This window comes from Lycorma delicatula, chromosome 1 (genome assembly GCF_047948215.1).
Source record: "Lycorma delicatula isolate Av1 chromosome 1, ASM4794821v1, whole genome shotgun sequence".
Taxonomy (NCBI): domain Eukaryota; kingdom Metazoa; phylum Arthropoda; class Insecta; order Hemiptera; family Fulgoridae; genus Lycorma; species Lycorma delicatula.
Window position 1 is genome coordinate 360,674,587 of NC_134455.1, and position 22,202 is coordinate 360,696,788.

At 27.2% G+C, this 22,202-nt stretch overlaps 1 protein-coding gene across 4 annotated transcripts in view; it reads left to right on the forward strand.

Annotated features, from left to right (window-relative positions):
* The window catches only part of Lipt1 (Lipoyltransferase 1), a 31,133-nt gene extending 15,533 nt beyond the window's left edge, over positions 1–15,600 (forward strand). For 2 of the 4 annotated variants that reach the window (XM_075382571.1, XM_075382572.1), the window contains exons 3-5: positions 2,680–2,893; positions 7,981–8,204; positions 14,832–15,600. In XM_075382571.1, coding sequence (XP_075238686.1) covers positions 2,680–2,893; positions 7,981–8,204; positions 14,832–14,975 — 582 coding nt within the window. In that variant the 3' untranslated portion in view covers positions 14,976–15,600. The remainder of the gene's footprint in view (positions 1–2,679; positions 2,894–7,980; positions 8,205–14,831) is intronic. The other 2 variants (XM_075353631.1, XM_075353632.1) reach the window with 1 other exon arrangement.
* The last annotated feature ends 6,602 nt before the right edge of the window (positions 15,601–22,202 follow it).

Genomic DNA, 22,202 nt, shown 5'->3' on the forward strand with positions numbered 1-22,202 from the left:
TGTAGATATTTTTCTTACTCGGTTTATTACTATTTTATCAGTTAGTGACTGACCTCTTTTTTTTTCAAGGGGACCACCAGCTAACATGTACAGTTTTATTTCCATCACATGAACTTTAGAACTGTAAAGTTCAGTGCCCAACTTTGTTGATATATTAAGCAGAATATATTATTATTTAGATAACCTTTGTTCATTGTTTGTTACTGGATTTCATATTATCTCTAGTTTAATTATGATGATTATTACTATTATTATTATTATAGTTATTATACATATATATTTTATATTATGTCGAAAAAAGTTTGTTGTTACTTATATATTATCTAAATTTAAAATTAATATTTTCTGCACACTATGCTAGTAAAAAACTAGAAAATTTTTGTAATATTTTTAAAAATATGAAAAAAAATGTGTGCTCTTTTTTTAAATATAATTTCCCAGCTTCATAACTTTGATAAAATAATTCAATAAAAGATGTAAGCAAACATGTATCAAGAAATTGGACATACAGTTTTTATTCAAATTGAGAGATTTATTTGTTTATTGAACTGAATAAATTATAATATAGTGAGTACCTACTGAGAAAATAACAGTTTTGTACAGAGTTTGTTATTTGTTGAATAATTAAAAGATTTGCTTTTAGAAATATGTAATATTTGTTTTGAATAAATATTACATTGATGTTCCTAACAAAAATATAATTTCCATAATCATCTTATTTTTATTAATATATATAAATATTATTATATATTGTATAAATATGTGTATGTATTTATATTGTTTCTTATCATGAAGTAATGATATTTCATCAAATATGAAACTACAGGTGTTCAAATAATAGCTGTGCATCTGTAGTAGTACCACAGTACATAACAACTTAGCTTATAGTAGTTGTTGGAAGTGGTCCCCGTGAACATCAGACAAATTTACATACATTTCTTGCACTCAAAGATTCTGAAGTTCATGTGACCGTTCTTGGTGAATCACAAACACCAGTTTGAAGTTCCTGGAGGCTTTGGGAGTTTCCTTGATAAACATTTCTTTTTGCATTGCCCTGGAAGTAAAAATCTGGTGAGCTTAAGTTCAGAGAACAAGTTGGCCACTACCCCGTAGAAATGATTTGATCTCTGAAAACATCATGAAGTAACTTCATGGCTGTATGCATGTTTATGCAATCTTGTTGAATTTAATTTAATTTTGTTTGAGTATGGTCTTTGGATTTTAATCTCTATAAATATTTGTAGATGAAAGTCAGTATTTTTACGTACACATATATTACAATAAGAAAGCAATAAAATTAATAACCTCTACTCTAATTTCCTTGAAACTGAATGTTGAAACACAAGTAAACTGAAGTAATAAAGTATTTAAGTAACAAACTGTGCTTGCCACATAATCATTGCAGAAAGCCACATATTTTTTGCAGGTTAATATACAGGAATTTACTTAAGACGTTTATTATTAAAATGTAACATTAATTTATCATTATTTTGATTATGTTGTAATACAGCAATCATTGCTCTTAAAAATTGCTTATGATTACATTTTTTATAAGTTTTAAGTGACATTAATTGCTACCGTCATTACTTGCTAATAAGTCACAGCAGCATATGCTGAGAGTACAGCCCGCATTGATTACATTTAATGATCAGTGAGAACCAGTTTATTAAGTAGGGATTTGGTGTTTTATTCATACATCTCACCTTTCAGCTTCTAGGGTGCAGTAGTTGCCTGAATATTTTTAATTGTTCAACTTGGCTGTTACTTAACTTAAAATTGAAAAAAATAAATCACTTTATTTAAAGTAATTCAATTTATTACTACTACTGTAGTATTATAAGACTAATTTATGAGGAGTAGATTAATTAGTTTAAAAAAATTGTTGCTGTATTAAAATTATTGATTTCAAAATGAAGACTATCCTTTTTATGAAATGTATTTTTTAAAATTACATTCATTTCTAATAGTTTAGAACACCAGTGAATTTTTAAAATTAACTTCTTTTACACCTTAAATTATTGAGCACATATATAGGCTCACCATTAGATTTAGATTACAATAGATTGTAATTATTCCTACGTATGTAGTTAAAAGACTTTTTGGTGCATTTCTTTTTAATTAGTTTTTCCTAATATATTATTTATTTATAATAGAGGATTGTTGTAATGGAGATTTATACTCTTATATTTACAAGTAACATTAGGCAAATGCCCAAAAGCTTTCTTATTAAATAATGTTCTTATCTCTGGGGGTACTTAAAAGGGACACACCATAAAGACTCCTCTAACAAAACTACAATAAACATTACAATTTGCTATTCAGGTTTTAGATGTTTCTGACTGTTACACAGTTTTTGTTTTAAATAATTTATCAAATATGAAGGTATATTGTTTGTTCAAGAAGTATATATATATATATATATATACAAGAAGTTCATATGTGTGTATATAAATAAATAAATATATATGTAAGTATATACACACACACACAGAAAACTAGTTAATTACTTTATTAGTTAGCAGTTTAAAACTAGTTAGTAGTTTAATTTTTTAATTGTATCTATTAATATTAATAATATGCTATTGATACTGTAATAGAGCTAAAAAAAATAATAGTTTTTATATTATTAATATATATATATATATATATATGGTAACATAATTTTTTAAATAATTTCAGAAGGGTATTGAAACAAATGCTACTAGAAGCACACCTGCTCCAGTAAAAAATCTAAATGAAACAGATTCTAGTGTAACTGTGGATCGTCTTGTAAATGCTGTCGGTTGGGAATTCTTACGGAGAACTCCACTCACGTTAACAGATGGTGGATGGGATCTCGTTCAAAAGCAGAATGGATTCCAACTGGTCAATCCTACAGATGAATGGTTTCCTGGTTAGTTGACGTTGCATTAATTGTGATTAATTACCTCCTTAAATTTTTATTATGAAATTAAAAATTACATATAATATTACAATAAAAATATAATATGTAATATTACATGTGTAGTAATATTACAATTAAAATTTACATATAATATTGGTATTTACATACCAATATTTACATTTGATGAAACATTATTTACTCATTTTAGAATATATTTTGAATATTTATCAGAAATAAAATTCTATTTGTAATTCAGCATCCATTACGCTAACCACTAATGATGTTTATGTTAATGAATTTTACAAAACATCTTCATATGGGGGACACTAGAGTAGCAAGTTATTAATTATACTTTTAATAACTGATTAATACATCATATTGTAATTTACAGTACAGAGTAATATGGTGTTCATCTGAATGTACTTAATTATGTATAACCCATCATCCAAAAAACATGTAAATAAACTCACTGAGTATGCTTCTACTACTTTTAATAATAGCAGGTTGGAATTTATTTCCGTTATAATATTTGAAATAACTTATTAATAAAGGAGTGACTTAAGATAAATACTTTTTGGTAAAATTCTCTCACTTTTTTAGAAGTTTAAAGGAGCTATAAAAAACCATTTCTATTAGGATTAGTAACTTTAAAAATTATGCATTATATAAATATAATTATAATATTTTTGTTCAAATTGTATGCCTATTTTCTTCCATGGAATAGAATAAATTTGTATAATGTAATATTTCACAATAGAAAGTGGTACATTAACATATTTGCTGTTTGTTATTCTTGTATATCTGCATGTGGGATAAGTTACTATTAGTGCTGAGATTACAATTGTTAACATTAGTATTTTTGTTTTCATATTTACTCTGGTAAAAAATAGCAAATTTTAAATGTTTTTTTTCTATAATATACTATTCAGAACCATCTCTGTTATATTATAGTTAATTTCTTGTTTTGGTTACTTTTTAATGTTTTTCTCTATTTTTTAATTTTATTTTATGTTTATTTATAATTTTTTTTTTGATTGGATAAATTAATTAAAAAAAAAATTATTAAAACCCAATTAATTATTTATTATTAAATTATTATTATTATTTTAATTATTAAAAAAAAAAAATTATGTAAAAACTGTAAATGGAACTTTGATTACTATTTATGAATTTATTCTTGTTGGATATAGGTTTTCTCTATAAATTTTCTACTTTTTCTGTATATAACAGTTGCACATTTTGATAATATTTCTGTAAACATTATATAAATCATCAGGTATTTTTTCCTAAAAATTCTATTTTCAGGTTGAAAAATGAGGTCACAATAATAATAAATATATATAGTTTAAAAGTAGCTTTCTACCTTCTACAACCTATTGTTATTTTTATTATTTATGTGTAGTTAAACAGTATGAAATGTAATAGAAATAACAAAGATGGACCACTGAATGTGAAAATAGGAGGAGAAAAGATTATGGAGGTAGAAGAATTTTGTTATTTGGGAAGTAGAATTACTAAAGATGGACGAAGCAAGAGCGATATAAAATGCCAAATAGCCCAAGCTAAATGAGCCTTCAGTAAGAAATATAATTTGTTTACATCAAAAATTAATTTAAATGTCAGGAAAAGATTTTTGAAAGTGTATGTTTGGAGTGTCGCTTTATATGGAAGTGAAATTTGGACAATCGGAGTATCTGAGAAGAAAAGGTTAGATGCTTTTGAAATGTGGTGCTATAGGAGAATGTTAAAAATCAGATGGGTGGACAAAGTGACAAATGAAGAGGTATTGCGGCAAATAGATGAAGAAAGAAGTATTTGGAAAAATATAGTTAAAAGAAGAGACAGACTTATAGGCCACATACTAAGGCATCCTGGAATAGTCGCTTTAATATTGGAAGGACAGGTAGAAGGGAAAAATTGTGTAGGCAGGCCACGTTTGGAATATATAAAACAAATTGTTAGGGATGTAGGATGTAGAAGGTATACTGAAATGAAACGACTAGCACTAGATAGGGAATCTTGGAGAGCTGCATCAAACCAGTCAAATGACTGAAGACAAAAAAAAAAATAAAAAAAAAAGTTAAACAGTAGACATTTTAAATTTAGATTAGTTCAATTTAAAAGCATTATAAAGACAATATAGTTGTATAGTGGTTATAAATCTTATAAATGCAAAATGTTTGTGACAGTTCTGTCCATTTGCAACAGCATCACATGAGGATCAACTGGCCAATTGCTTTCAAATTTTCAGGGTACACTAATGTTTCATAGGAAAGCTTTTAAGCCATAGATCAAGGTCTAGATCATAGACCTTCCTTGGAGGTGAAGTGTGAATTTTTGGACAACAGCCTAATACAATTTTTTATAAAAATAATAGACTATGCGTTTTATAACATATCCAATTTACAGCTCTTTTCTTTGACTTCTTTCCTGGATATTTGGTATCCTAAGGTAACGGAAAGGGATATATTTGTCTACATCAGAAGGTATCAGAGCAGAGCTTCTGTATCAAGAACAAGTGAAACATTGTAGGAAAGAAAGCTTTTTAAGTTTTAATTATTATTTATCATTATTTTTCTCATATCCATGAGTATAATAAACAGTAGGGGTCTTGACAGACCCCTCCCCACACGGTGTTAATTCCCTTCAATCTGGCCAGCTAGTATATATATTAATATACATGGTGTGCGTGTGGATATGACTAGTGTATTTGTGTTTTAGGCTACATTAATATAGCTAGCACTTCTTTTGATACTTTGTGTATTATGTTTTTCATTATGCATTATTCTAATATGATCTAACTTGGTGTCAATGTAAAAGGCCACCCGTAACAAATATTTCAGTACAGCTACTTGAAAATGTTTTAAAGAAAAATTAATATTGCAGTAATTTTAAGACAAATTATGAACATTTTTATTTAATGTTAAAATAGTTTGAAGTTTTTAAAAATTTTTCAATTTTTAAAAAATCTTCCAACTTAAAAAAAAATTGAGTACAGGATGTCTGTGAAGTACACAGAAAATGAAAGGATTTCTTTTAGTAGAATACTTAACAAACAGTTTATATTCTTTGTGTTTTTTTTTAGTACAAATTTATATTTCAAGAATAGATTTGAGATCTTAAAAAAAATTTGAAATGCTCAGATAACTTTTAGTATGTAAATTTTTAGGCTTATTTGGGAGCTATTGGTTCACTTTTAACGTAGTCTCCACCTCTAGTGATACACTTATCCTGATGTCTCTACATGAAGAACCAAAAATGTTTTGTTTGGATCTGCTTTCAGTAGTTAGTGTAAATTTAAAAATATATCTTCAATCGTGTCAAATCTTCAGCCATTTAATATTTATTTAAGTGTAGTAGATAAAAAAATAGCTTGCTGGGATGAGGTTAGGAGAATATAGAGGCTGTGGAAGAATAGTCTTAGTTTTCTAAACAAAACTTATATAGTAATGAATACAAGAATGCATGTTATGTGGAGCAGTTGTCTGCTTGGAGTTCCATTGTTCAGGAATTATCTTACTGATATTTTTTATACAGTCTAAAACTTAAAGGTAGTAATGCTGGTGTAAGTTTGTCCTTAAGAAAAAAATCACAGAAAATGAAAGAATTCATAGAAAATGTTTTTTTTTTTTTTGTCTTCAGACATTTGACTGGTTTGATGCAGCTCTCCAAGATTCCCTATCTAGTACTAGTCGTTTCATTTCAGTATACCCTGTACATCCTACATCCCTAACAATTTGTTTTACATGAAAATGTTAACTTTGTTAAAAATAACTGTCATCATGATCATGATATTGGATTGAATTTGACACACTTTTTTGATTTAGCAACTTTTTTTCTTTCTGTTGTGATGACTGAATTTTAATTTTGATAATGTATTATGTATTATAAACCCATTTGATAAATAACGTATGATGTTATTTAAAAAATGTTTTATCATTGGCATGATTTAACAATCCTGTGACATTCTTTTTGGCCTTGTATTGTCAACCAATTTCAGTTGGCTCTTTATATGACTAGTTGCCTTTTTTGTTAGTTACCACACAGTTAAACAGTAATTAAAATACATATCAGATGTTGATGGCCCTCCAAAGGGTGGAATCAGGTGATTGATGTTCATTTTTAAATTATGTAAACCCCACTTATAACACTGAGAACAGCTTAGATAACACTGATAAACATAATTTTTGTTTCCTAATATGCGATACATGATTTTAATCTGTTTTTATGCTGAAAACGAATATGAACTCAAAATCTTTCTACCACCCATCATTTATTAAAAATTTTAATATTTTAATTAAAGGATTTTTTTCATTTTTCAATGTACAGTTAGCATTTTAAGTTCCTATATTGTATTTTGTTAGCTTATTTTTTATTGTTTAACTTTGTTAACATAATTTGTAAGCTTTAAATAAACAATAAACAAAGAATTAAATCATATCATAGTCACATATTATGACATCATATCTAATACTGAAGAGTGAGCCTTCATGGACTCACTTTTAAGATTTGTTAAATCTTAAAAATTTTATTGTGAACGAAAGCCGATCTCTGGTGGAATGGTAACATCTCTGCCTTTCAGCAGAGGTGCTGTGTTCAAATCCTGGTCTGGTATGTTATTTTCATATGCTACAAAATTCCATTTCATATGCCCATGGACAACCTTTGAGCTTATATGATGAATTAATCATAAAAAAAAAATGCTGTATTTAGTCAAATATGATTTCAAATAACAGACTTATTAGTTGTAAATTGTTTGAATTAACATTAAAAATCAGAGCAGAATATTTTAGTACTAGTTGATTTTTTGTTGTTGCAAATCATGAAAATTATTTTGGCATTTTGAATATGACTGGGTCATTAGACAGTGCTCTACTACATGCTCTGCTTACAATAAGACATTTTTGTTTTAATACCTAATTCAAATAAAGAGATTTCTTGCCATACAAGATTTGTGTGTTTTGACTTTTACCGGTTCAGTTAAAGCAAAATATTCATCTCGTCGAGAACTCTGTAAAAAATATGAGAGTATCTTATGTAATAATATTGGGTTGGATGATCTATGAACATTATGAATTCATATATCTATGTTTTAGGTTTGGAAAAGATACGTTCTGAATTTGAGAGTTGGAACTGGCGTTTTGGAAGGACACCTAAGTTTAGTGTAACTAGAACATTTCCTCTTCCAGAAAACATTAGAATTAAAGGAGAGGAGGAATTGACCGTAAAAGTGGAAGTGGAAAATGGGTTAGTCCAAGATGTAATCTTCCATATTCCTGCATCATTAATGATGTCAGAGGGCCTAGTTGATGATATTCAGGTAGTGTATTCTTATATTCTAATGTATGTATATATATATATTTTAAATCCCTTTAAGAATCATACTACTCCTCTGTACTACATACAAATATATTTATATTTATTTTTTTTATTAGATCAACCAAAGTACAGAATAAATAAAGTAGGATGACTTACCTTATTCCACTATATATGCAGGAGCGGTTCTACAATTTACTTGCTTCATCAGCTGCATTATATATTCATCTCAAATTACATTACAATCTTCATAAATATAATACATATAATGGATTTATTTATTTTATTTAAAATCTTTAATCTTTTTATTTAAAATTTTTATTCAGTTAAATTAAAAATTAATTAACATTAAAAATTAAATTGTAAAAATTTTTACATATGTAAAAATATGAAGTCAAGGCATAAAATCAAATAAAAATAATTTTAAGTAAAGCAATTATGCATGTTGTCCATATAACTGAACTGACTTTACTATACTGATTGAAATATATTAAATTATACATCACTATCAAAATAAATGGTGGTGTCATCTACTGGAACTTTCAAATTACTGTCATCCTCATGACAGTCAAAATACTCAGATCATATGAGGATCTGAATGAAGGTTGATCATATTAAATTTATTTTTATGTTTATATATGTAGTATCTTTCTAAAATGTCTAATCCCTTACTATTTGTATTCATATTATATTTTTTAATTCCACTATTTTTAAATTTGCCCTAATATCAGATATTGTGTGTTTATTTTTAATCAGATGATCAGATACATTAGAGAAAAACAAACTTTACCCTTTTTTAATTTTTCATTCTTTTTTCATAATTTTGTTCCAGATTCTTAGAATTTAACAGAAAATGTATGAATTGTAAAAACTGAAAACTGTTGTTTTTAATACAATAAATTTAGTTTTTAAAAAATTAGGTTGGCAGTATTAACGCTGTGCTTTGATCTGAATACTACTCATTGTTGTCATAAAGTTGTGGTTACTTATTAATAATAAATGTTAGGCAGTTTAGTTGTTTTTAACATAATTTTGATTGTGTTTAATTATTTTTGAGAATCAAGTTTTGTAATGTTTTTGTTGTACTTTAAACTGTACCTACATTTTTTCAATTAAATCTGGATTTAGAAAACTGAAATTCCATGTTGAGTTCTTTGTTTCGAAAAATACTTCTCTCTTCACTCTTGGAAAATATGCTGATATGAATTTTGTGTATGCGTTTGCAATGGAAGTTCTCCAGATGCAGTGAAAGAGTACTGTTGTTGAATGAGAAGTTTCAAATCATATGTTTCATCTTAATGTCAACTAATACATGGTGATGAAAGGGGAAACATTCTTCAGGTAGTAGAGCTTAGACCTACAACGAGCATGCAAAGAATTTTTACAATAATCAGAAAGTTCTCCAGGTTGGTGATGATGCCAGACAACTGCAGTTTTGTCATAGGTTATCAATAATTACCACTTAATTTCTGTTCAAAGTAACTTCAGATGAAGCTACTTTTACCTGTAATTGCATGAACGACACAAGAAATGAATTCACATCAGTGGTCTGAAGAAAACCTACATTCTGTAGTCGAATCAAATTTCCAACAACAATACTCAATGAATGTTTGGTGTAGTATAATCGACAACCAATTAATATTAGAGCAATTTGTCAGGGAGAAATTATCTAGAATTTTTGATTTCTTACAGTGCTTGAAAATTACCATTAGTGAAGCGAATTGTAATTTATAACAACTTGATGGAGGAACAACATATTTCATGAGTGAAGTAAGACAATTCTTACATGAAAATTTACTGATAAATGGATTAGACAAAGGGGGCTGGTAAATTGGCCACTTAGATCATTGTAAACTCACCTATAGACTTACTCCTGTAGTTTACTGTTCATGTGATGGATGAAATGTGAGATATACAAACAAAAAGTAGACACATGTGATGAACTAATCACTCGCATTCTCAATGTTGCTGCCCTTATGAAGTAACATGAATATGTCATTAGGTTGGCGACTGAAAATGTAAGGAAATGAGTTGAAAAGTGGATCGATGTCAATGATGGAATATTCGTACATTTATTGTATTGTAAATTACCACAGCATAGTTCACAGAGAGTATTTTTTTAAAAGTAAATTAAAAGTACTTTAATTTTGCAAAGGTCTAAATTTATTGCATTAAAAACAGCTGTCTTTAATTTTTATATATTAACATTTTTCTGTTAACTTTTGATTTTAATAATAAAAGTTAATTTTTTTAGTTTTTCATAGACTTTATTTAAACATAAATTTTCTGTTATTATCAATTAACATTCAATTTTTCACCAGAAGGAAGGTGGAGGTAAATTTCACTGGTACTAAGTAGGGGATAAAAAAATTTTCCACCTTAAAGTTAAGAAAAACTTCAAATTTACTCAATACAACAATGGTCACGTGTGAAAAAAGTTTCACATATTTAGCATACAAGCTTCTTATATAATTCCAGCAACATTTTGGTCATCCTTTGCTGTAAGGGTTGGTCATATCAAAAGTTATTTCAGACAAAAATTTTAGGTAATGTTTAGAGGACTAATGACCACTTTAAACTGATTCGATTAACCACTTTACACTGTGCCTATTAAAGGAGGTATGATTTTTTGTCTTTGAAAACCCATTTTTGGCTCCAACCATTGATCGTCATCATTTAACATCAATAAACTTTACTTAGATAAGTTTTAGGCCCTTATCGAAAGAATAGTAGGAACTTTAAACGAATTCAATATTTTACTTAATATGAAAGTTATAGCGATACGTTGTTTTTACAAAAAGCTCCCCCATGGTTTGATTTTGCTCATTAATGAACTCTACCGCGATTTTGGATCATTATATTTTATGTATCAATTTGAAAGTGATTGGTGCAAAATTACAGCAGTTATCGTGTCCACAAGAAAGTGAAATATATATATATATATATATGTATATATAAACTTTTGAACTGACAGTGATCTTGGGGTCTAGGAGATGTGAAACACAAAGATATGTCAAAATTTTCCAGAAGTCAAATCATGGTACCCATTAAAATAGTTAGCTTGCTTATGAAATTACCTAATTTACCCATTTATTAATCATTTAACAAAATTATGGTTCAAACCTAAAAAAACATGTTTTTTGTCTCTGAATTTTTCTATTTTATGTTGGATATCATGAGGACTATGGAAGGTACAGTTCTGTGACCTGTTTTATTCAATTTTTCAGGTGAAAAAACATAAGAAACCATCAAGTTTACCTTAAATTTTTAAGCGTATGTAACGTCTTAAACATTTCAGTATGATCTACTTAAAAATGTCATTATGAGAACTGAAATCCGAGTGAAATTTTTCACTAGATATAACTTGATAACAATGTATTTTTGGACATATAATTGTATGAACATTTTTATACATTTAAAGCTCTAGAATCATTCATAAATTATTTCCCTTTCTTTCTGAATTACTCTGTATTTAGTGTTTTGACTAGTGATGTATGAATTGTTCAAATTAATGTAGTTTTGGCATAGTTAGTAACATTCTCAATTTTTCAGCTGATTTGTCAGAAAAGTTTACATTTAAACATTTTTTAAAATCGTGATTTATACTTAATTTTGCTAATTATAATCTCGTCACTTTTAGTAAATAAAATTTTTTTTAAAAAACGTAAATCTTTATTTGTTAAGTTTTGCTCTTGAAAACCTAAGTTTTCATTTGTTCTGTGTTGCTTAAAGTTGTATTAAGGTAGTTCATTACAATTTCTATTTTTATGGCTGGATTGGAAAGTGCATGATATTTACTATTTAAAAAGGATAATATTTTAGTAAATAATCATTGGTGGCAGTTGTAGTGGGTTAACTCATGCCCATTATGTTTTAATAAATTGTTTCTATGATTATTGAATTAGTTATTCTAAATATTCAATTTCTATTTAAATTAAGTAATTACTACTTATTAGGTGTTAAGGAAAAAATATTGCTGATATGGCTAATTATTTATGGAAATATTTGTGATAAATTTAACTGTTGTTTTAATCTTTTATAAGAGAACAACATCGCTGTTAGAGTTAGCAAACTAGTGATATTTTTCAAATAGTATAATTGTAACAGTTAGATGAATTATAATTCTGTTTAGATTGTGTAAACTAGCTACAGGTAAAAGTTCGACTACTATTTGTAAACCTTTAGTGGTATGATTACCAGCTCAGATTTGTGACCATACTGCATTTGTCAGTATTCATTTTATTAGAATAATGTCAGCTTTACACTTTAAAAATCTCAGAGCTATGATCCCATATTTTTAGCTTAAAATTGCCAATATTCTGGCTAATTGATCTTTAATGATTCATAATAATAAAAATGGTCTCCAGTTAGGAAAATTTTTTGTTTCTAGCTATAGTTCTGTTGCTGTGAAGCTTTACAGTTTTATATCTATAAAGTGAAAGTATAGTAATTAGCTAACATTTGTGGTATCTGTGTATTTATTTGCTTATATTAATGTTTCTAGACTTCCTTATTCCAAAAAATGGTAAAACATATTATAAAAAGTTGTGGTGGAAGGTGTGCGTGCATGCGTGTGTGTGAGCCTGTATTTTGATTAGTATTTCCAGACTGGCTCAATGTAAATTCTTCAAAAATGGCTCAAAACTTCTATGTTACTTTAATATGAAATATATATATTCTATAATATTAATATTCTATTTATATTCTGTAATTCTATATTCATTAATGACATTAAGTTTTGAACAAAATTAAAAAAGGGGAAGAGGTAGTATTAATTTTTAAGTTTTAGGTTTTTGTGTGGTTGTGTTAGAATATTAAGCTTTGGTAAAGTACTTTAGATATGCAAAATTTCAAAGTTTTAAGCCAGTTGGATTTAGGAGGGATATTCAACATTATTTCTACATTTTTTCCGTATGTCTTGAACAAAACATGTATATCGAAAAATTTAAATTTGACACAAATGTTTGGCTATATATAAACATGTAGATGCTATCTATGGATCTATATATATATATATATATATATATATATATATATATATATAATTTTTTAAATACTCAAATAATTCAGTAACATTTTGATCACTGTGCTTATAAAATGATTGTACATTTCATATAATATTAAATATATTTATATATGTATAATTTATTTAATTATATATGTAACACATAATCTTTTTTTAGCCTTGTTGAATAACATTGCTTTGCCAATTTATTGAACTAAATAATCACTACAATAATAAACTTTTAACTTTCACTTTGATAGTCCTGTACTAAAATAACAGTTTTTTAATCTTCACTTTTTAAGTTTGAAAATCCAACTGTGTCTATTATTAATGTATGAGTAGATAATATTTGAACGTTGTACAAAAATAAGTCCCTTTGTAAGAGTTTAAAAAATTAATGAAATTTGTATAATTCCTCTTACGTTATCTGTTATAATGTATCAGAAATATTAAATTATTTTTAATAAGTCATTTATTAAAAATGTTATGTGGTAGCTGTCAAGCAAGGTGGTCAAATGGGAGCCAAATATTTTTATTTAAAATTTTTTTTTTTTTACTATTTATGCTCTAAATAAAATAACATTTTGATAAAAAGTCAACTGGAAGCCAACATTTTTTAAGTTCTTAAGAATTTTGATTTTTTTTTCAATTCAACTTTAATATTGCACAGATTAATTTTATCAAGGGGTTCAAATCAAACCAAATTTTTTTTATTTGATATTTTTACAATTGCTGGTAAAATTCACTTCCTGTATCTAGTCAGTCAAACCAGTAAAATAATTATTTTCATTGTTAACAGTAATAATGATCAATAATGACTTTTATTTAATAATAATATTCACAATTTTTATTTTCATTTATTTAATTTAATAAAATTATTGACTTCATGCTGCTGAATATTGGTTGATTTTTTTATTTGTAAAAATGAATAATGATATTTACAATTTTTTTTTAATGAAATATATTTTTCTGAACATTTAATTTAAAAAATTTGTTGATTATGGTGCAGGAATATTTTTGAAATTGTTGGCTGGCTTTTATTTGATTAACACAGTGGTGTTCTGTTGGTTATTTATGTTAAAATGTTTTAAGCACCACTTCTAATAGTCATAAATAAAGCTTAAGGCAGAAGTAGGTTTTCATTAGGTATTGAATAAAAGGTAGCAGATGAAAAAAAATTATCAAAAAGAAGATACCTAGCAGAGTTATTTTAGAAATCTTAACTGGAATTTCTTTTATTCTGCACTTATGTTTTATGAATGAAGCAAGAGGTTGTTTTTGTCTTGAACAGTAAGAATGCTGTATTTTTTCTATTGGATATTTTATTTATTTTAGAGTAATTTGTAAGTTAGGAACACGTGGTATATGTTTATCATCCTGTTTTGTATTACTTATGATGTTTGATGTATTTTGGGATGTCTCTTTCATGCTTGTCTCAATTTTGTTATTGAAAATCATTAGTTTTTAAATCATTAACATATAAACAAAATTGTTTGTACAACAGAATTTTGGGATATTAGTATGTATAATTATTACTGAAGATTTACAATTTTTGAAATCTCTTAAAATTAATAAAAATTAAATAAATTTATAAAATATCTTTTAATAGAAACTTAATTATTTCAGGTAATGACTTCCATTAGAGGACGTAAGTTTACAGAAGATGCCTTAGAAGAGTTAAATCATGTTTTAGGAGAGACACAGGACCTGAAAACGGTTGGAAAGGAATTTGTAGTTGATTGTATGAGGAAAGTAATGGCTTCAGTTTGATAAAATGTAATTTTCATCATATTGTTCATTTATTTACAAATTTTTATTCATTAATTAGGTGTCTATTTTAAAAAATCTAATTTAGTTATGGTTTCATTTGAAAATATTTTTGTTATCTTAATTTTTAATCATTTAATTGGGAAATATTTTTTAAATATTATTTTTAGAGATTATTGTTAACTCATTATCTTCGAAGTTAGAATAAAGGGTATTTTATTTTATTTAACTAGTTATATCGGTACAATAATATTTACACAAATGGTATAAATAATTGATTATTTATTTTGTTCAAATAATTTTTAACAATCTTGAAGAGATTATATGTACTTAGAAATTTTACTCATTAACCTACTGGTTTTTTATTTAATCTCTGTTCAGTTTTGATGAATTGTGCCATGATAATTTTGTTTTTATAGTTTTATTTTTTAATATAAATTTTTACTTTTTAATAATTAAACATGGTTATTGATTGTTGGTACTAATTAATAAATTTAAGCTCCTGTAATTAATAACTAGCCAATCTGTAATTAGTAAAGGAACAAACTAGTTTTTTTTTATTCTTATAATTTATGAATTGTATTTATGTATGTTGTTAGTTAATAAAAATTTTTCTTTTTGATGAAAACTTCCTTTATAAATTTTATTTATCTTTTTATAATACTTTTAAATTGTTGGCTGATCACTTAAAATTTAATTTGTGAATAGATATGGTGTAATATCTTTACTAGGAATTAGAAATCTGATAGTGGAGAAGGGAAAGCTTTTGAAAAGCAGATTGTTGTACAAACAAGAAAAGGTTATAAAATACAAAGATTGTAAAATTTTTTAATTAGAGGATAAAATGTCAGTTGTTTAAATAAGAGTGAGCTAAGTAATTTTTTTAGAAAAATAGATAGACTATATTAAATATTGTAGGAATTTGAAGTGGAAAGAAAAGCAGGATCTTTTTTATCAGTTGTTTGTAGAATTGTTAACCCAGATATTTTGAATGTAAGAGTTGAAATAATAACACTGGTCAACATAAAATTTGGAACTGAAAAGGGAGTAGATGGTCTATATAGCATTTTATGCAGAATCTGAATACATATTCCAAAGCAACCCATCATGTAACATTCTTAAGTTACAATCCCTTAGATTTACTTGTTCCATGGAACAAGTAAACAAACAATACAAATAAGTTAGTATGTCTGTATATTTGCTTATTCACACCTGATTTATATCCTGATGCAGGGTGTAGACCTGCATTTGATATATAACAGTCGAATGATGTCATTTCATGAAAAGCCACACATGTATGGACATGTCGGTGAGTCAAGTAATGAGTAATTCATGATGAAATTTTCTTCAGTATGAGTTCAACTCTTGGTATGGCTTGCTGTGTTTTTTAGTTGTGATAGTTGTTCTATCATACTCATATTATAAAGATTGTTTCATAAGTGATGCCATAAATTTAGTGAAAGATTTTTATGACAGAACAACTTTTGTTATTATTTTATTGAACATCAAGATTTGTTAAGTTGTGCGTTTGTTTCATGCTGTGTTTTATTGTACTCCATGGTGAAAATATAAGTAAAATATAAGTTGTATGAAATATTTTTAGTAATTAAGTATTTATAAATTAAAACTTAATTTTATCATTGAGTAAGTATTTCTGTAATATTTCAGTTTACTTACATTCATTAAAACATTCTGAATTTTACAATTAATAAAAATTGAATTTGTAAAAATTCTCCAGAAATTTTTTGTTATATTTGCAGAGAATTTACCATGAATAGTCAACTAAAACCAGTATCAAAAATGCTTACAACATTATTTTGACTGTCCCTTGGGAGACCAAGGTAAATCTTGGGTTCCGTGTGTAGCATGCAAGTGTTACATTTAACTAACCCAGTGGTTAAAAGGAAAAAAAGAGCATTTGCCTTTTGGTGTACCTATGATTTGGCAAGAGCCTATTAACCATTTTGGTAACTGCTATTTCTGCTTAAAAAATGTTACTGGTTTCAATTCAAACAATAAAAGCAGTATTGCATACTCAAATATTCGTTTAGCTATGAGACCAGTACTTCATGGTGTTGATTTACCGATACCGATCTCTCCAACTTCTTGGAAAGAAATTCCGATTACCCAGAAGGCTCACCCAATGAATCCTTAACTTCAGTAGATATTAATTACATTCCAGAAGAATCAGATACTGAACCTCACCTCATCCATCACAAAGCAGAACTGAGCAACCTAATTTGTGACTTGCATTTGCCAAAATAACATGCAAAACTCCTAGGTTCATGTCTTAAAAGAATGGGATTTATTAAACATGGACACTAAAATTTCAGTATACAGAAATTGAAACAAAAATTTACTGAAATACTTCAGAAGAGATGGTTTAATTTGTTCCTGCTATGACGATAGGAGGCTAATGTCTGAACTGGACATTGAATATATTATATTCGTGATTGGTGTTTATTTATAGATTCATCAAAAAAAGGCTTAAAGGCAGTGATGTTTCATAACTCTAATAAGGTTTCTTCTATATTATTAGTAGCACATGTTGTAGGAATGAAAGTATGTCAACAATTTTAAAAGCTATTAAGTGTGATGAACATTCACGGCGAATCATTGCTGACCTGAAAGCGATAGGGCTTCTTCTCGGTCTCCATAGTGCCTTTACAAAATACATGTGTTTCTTGTGTTATGGGATATTCAGGCTACAGATAAACACTACGCAGTTACAGACTGGCCAAAAAGAAATCAGTTTACCCTAGGAAAGGAAAATGTTGTCAATATTTCCCTTGTCATAGCAGATCGTATTATTTTACCACCTCTACACATAAAATTAGGCCTGATGAAGAATCTTGTAAAATCATTAGATAACAATGGAACAGGTTTAAATATTTAGCTGGGTTTTTTCACAATTAAGTGAAACCAAATTAAAAGAGGGAATATTAATTAGACAAAAAATAAGAAAATTAATTTGTGAAAATACATTTGACAGCAAACTGAATCCTAACGAACAGTCAGCATGGAAATTATTCAAAGATATCATTACTGGTTTTCAGACAAAAATCTGAAAACCATGATCACTTATCAATGATCTACAAAATTTTAGGCTGCAGAATGGCATTGAAAATTCATTTTTTACATTCTCATTTGAACTTTTCCCTTTAAACTTCAGTGACATCAGCGACGAACAAGGCTAATGGTTCCACCAAAATATATTGCAGATGTTACAATGTTTTCAAGGCAGATGGGATGAATCTATGAGTGATTACTGCTGGATATAAAAAGAGAAGACTTCCATGAATACAAAAGGGATTTAAGAAGAAAGAAATTAAGATAAATGTAAGTGTTTACAAAATAAAGGTAGGAATTTTAATTGTAATTATTATTTTTGTATTATTTAAAAAGTTTCTCAGTATTTTAAAGGGTCGTAACTAAACATCTGAGGGTGATGAAGAAAAACTGATTTCATTTTATGATTCATCATAAAAAATACATTCTTATTCACCTACTTTTATCGTATATCTCAGTTCCAATTTTTTTTTTTTTGACCAGTGTAATGAATAAGAAGATATTCAAAAAAGCATTATGCAAGGAAAGAAACTGTCTAATATAATTACTTCCATAACAGAATTTTTTTAGTGTAGATCCAAGACTAAATGAACTGCACTGCAGGCCTATGTGATATATCTTTTAACAGATGATGAATAAATAAAAAGACATGCAAAAAAACAAGCTAATGCTTTTAATATGAATTGTATTTTAGATCATGAGATGTACATCTCCATCAGTGAATATGGGTTGGAAAATTGTTACGATGAATTAATCAACCAGTTGCTACTTTGACACAGCCGTGGTTGTTTGAATTTAACAGAATTTTGTTGGCGAATTAGAAGAGTCATGTAGTACTCCTTGATGACAGTTTGTCTTTCAGGAGCATAATCAGGTGAATTATGGTCTGGGAATTATAAAAAAAACATTAGACATGACCTTCATTGTTTCATGATTGCTGCCTTCTTTGCCCAGGGAAAATGTAATGTTTCGCATTGAGATGATGATATTTTTGTCTCAAGATCATAATTTTAGATTCAGGCCTCCTCATTATAATTTTGTTTTTAATCCAGGTCAAGATAATTACAATCAAGCATATTTTAAAACTGCTTTTCTTTTAATCAGGAGTGAGAAGTCTCAGTACAAATTTTGCAGCAGCAGGATGCATACAAAGATCATCAGTAAGAACAGAATCAATTTCATTGGATCAAATGAAGTTCTCACTTGCATTTTCAATCTGTAATAGTTATTATTCCATCACTAACAATCAAAATTTCTTGATGGTCTACCAGATCATTTGTTGCTCTCAATCGATATTCAGCCATCTTTAAATGATTATACCACTATTAAATACACATGTCAAAAATTAAAAAAAAAAAACAGATTTCATATTATTAAACAATGTAACATGTTTACAACTGTTAAAATATTATTAATTGCTTTGATGATGTGGTTATAATATCGTGGATGCAAACTCTTATACAGAATTTAAAATAATGTGGATAGTAATTGCACTTTTTTTAAAATAATACTGAAGCTGTGTCAGTATTTTCCATTGTTACGTAAATTATGTGGTTGAAAATCTGGTAATGACAGTACTGCCATTCCTATTTTTGAGTTAATCAAATTAAAATTAATTTTTATAAACATAGCTTTCACGCATACTGTAAAGGTATTTTAGACGCAGGTGAAGAAACTATACTGTTACAGTGCTAGAATAGGTAGAAACACATCATGTATTCTCCTGAGTATGTGTGCACTTTCAACTTCATCTATTTTTCAACATATAGCATTTATTTAGTTTTTAAAAATAACAAGCCCATCAAAGTGCAGTAAACATGACAATATTTCCCCATCCTACATACTCCCACCTACAAATACCTAAACATACCCAGAAACAAGCAAACTGAATTACTATACATCACATAACTACTCTTACAAAAGTTAAACTAGGCTTATTATATTAATCTATAGCATTTTATCTATGAACTGAATTTTGTCAAAATACCTTTGCAGTTACACTTCTAATATCTAAAACTTCATCCTTCCTTTCATAACATTTATGGAGTAAAACCAAGAAAATAAATATTTTTTCTACTGGAAGAATTATAAGAGGTAAGGTGGTTGATTAATATCCATTAAAAATAATGGTTCAAAGTACTTTATCAATAATATAACTGCTGCACGATAGACACAAAAAACTGTATAATAGTTAATGCAAAAGTAAATTTACTTGCTAGTCTGACAGATGAGTACTAAGTGTTTGTTGTTAATAACTTTCAAAAAATAAAGAAGTGTGCATAAAATAAAGTAATCAAAGTTGTCTTAAACTTTGTGAAAATCTATCTTCATTAAACGTTTGTTTAATGAAGATTTGGGTATTATGTGGTTGTTATAAAAATGAAGACTAACATGTAAGTGACAAGCAGTAATAGTCTGGTTCAGGCCAATTTAAAAAAAATTTATTTTTCAATGCTGATCCTTGGCCATCTGAAAGGGCCAGAGGGAGGAATTACACTGGTAGGAGTTTATGTACATGTACATAAGTTTTGATATTGAATCACACTGGAAGAAATTAGAATTCATATTTTTAAAATGTATGCATATCTTGAAATATATCAGTCTAATAAAAAAAATAGTTCCAGCAGTAACATCAGCTGTATCAGTGTAAAAACAAGTAACAGATTGCTCATGTAAAGACAAAATGAAAATGTAAGCTTTTTTTAAAAAAGCAACTCATTTTACTACACAATCTGGTGTTCAGTATAGCATCAAAAAATAGTTAATTTCAAATTAATATCATTACCAATGTAAAAATTCCACACTAGCAAAATTTTATCACAAAAAACAGTTTTGTTTTTAAGTAGTTTTGTAATTTTAAGTTACCTGTAATTTTGGGTGCAGTATAATTGTAAACTGCAAATTATATGTAAATATTAACGTGCAAATATATGTATAATTTTCAGACATCTTTCATGTAACTATTCATATACATCGGACAAACTATTCAGAAGTTTTTGACTTAAAAACAAAAAAAATTATTCTGTACCTTCTTAGCATGATTTTAGTCTGTCACTTCTCAGAATGAAAATCAAGTTGTGTGAATGATGGAACACATTCAATAGTAATTAATAAACACTAAACAAGAGGACTTCATTCTTCCTGTAATGTCAAAAACTTAAAAATGTGTGCTCTTCAATGGGAGATCTTTAATTGTTATTAAGAGTTAAGGACATTTAAAAAAATACCATATAACTTTTGCGTCTTGCCTCTATATAATTTATGTTTTCAATGAACGTGAAGATTTTGCATGTCTTTTTGAATCTTAGATTTTTAGGAAATATACAGATAATGAGTAAATAAATATAAATCTTATAAATAAAAAATGTTTATTATAAATCACAATGCAGTTTTAACAAACGTTACTTAATTGAAACATATTTCAAAATTTTATTATGTCTTATTTCTTTTAGTAGATAAAAATTATAAACTGAATTACATTATAAATAATAGATTTTACATTAACAATAACCACAGATCTTAATTTTATTTATTTTATCTTGGAATTTAAAATAAATAATTTATTGGGCTCATTAAAAAAAGCAATAACATTTAATTAATCGATTAAATATTTTCACAATATGAATTAGGCCTGCTTATTGTAGGCTGTATTTTTTGACAGCATTTATAAAAAGGAGCTCCCACATTTTACATATGAATGTTTTATTTATGATGTTAATATGGTATATAAATTTAGTTTTATTAATAAAACAAAATTAAAGAATGTTATCATTAAAAATGTTTTTTCTCATGACAAGAACTGCTGTATTATTGTGTCTATGTAGAGATTGAATTACTTTTTATGTTAAAATCTTAGCTTAAATTTATGAACTAAGGGTTATTAAATAAACTACATTATTAGTTTTAGACATCTTACAACTTTACATTTTATATCATTTTTGTAGATACATAGAATACTAAATGCATTTATGTGTGTTTGACGAATTTGCAAAGGGAGTCTAAAAACGATATTTTGGATCAATAGATAAATGAAGATTTACTCAATTATCTATTGATCCAAAATATCGTTATTTCATTCACTTGCTAAACGCTCCATGTTGGAAGAAAAATTTCTTACTTAATTAAAGTCCAAGCATTATTTACTGAAGGTTAAAATGCAAA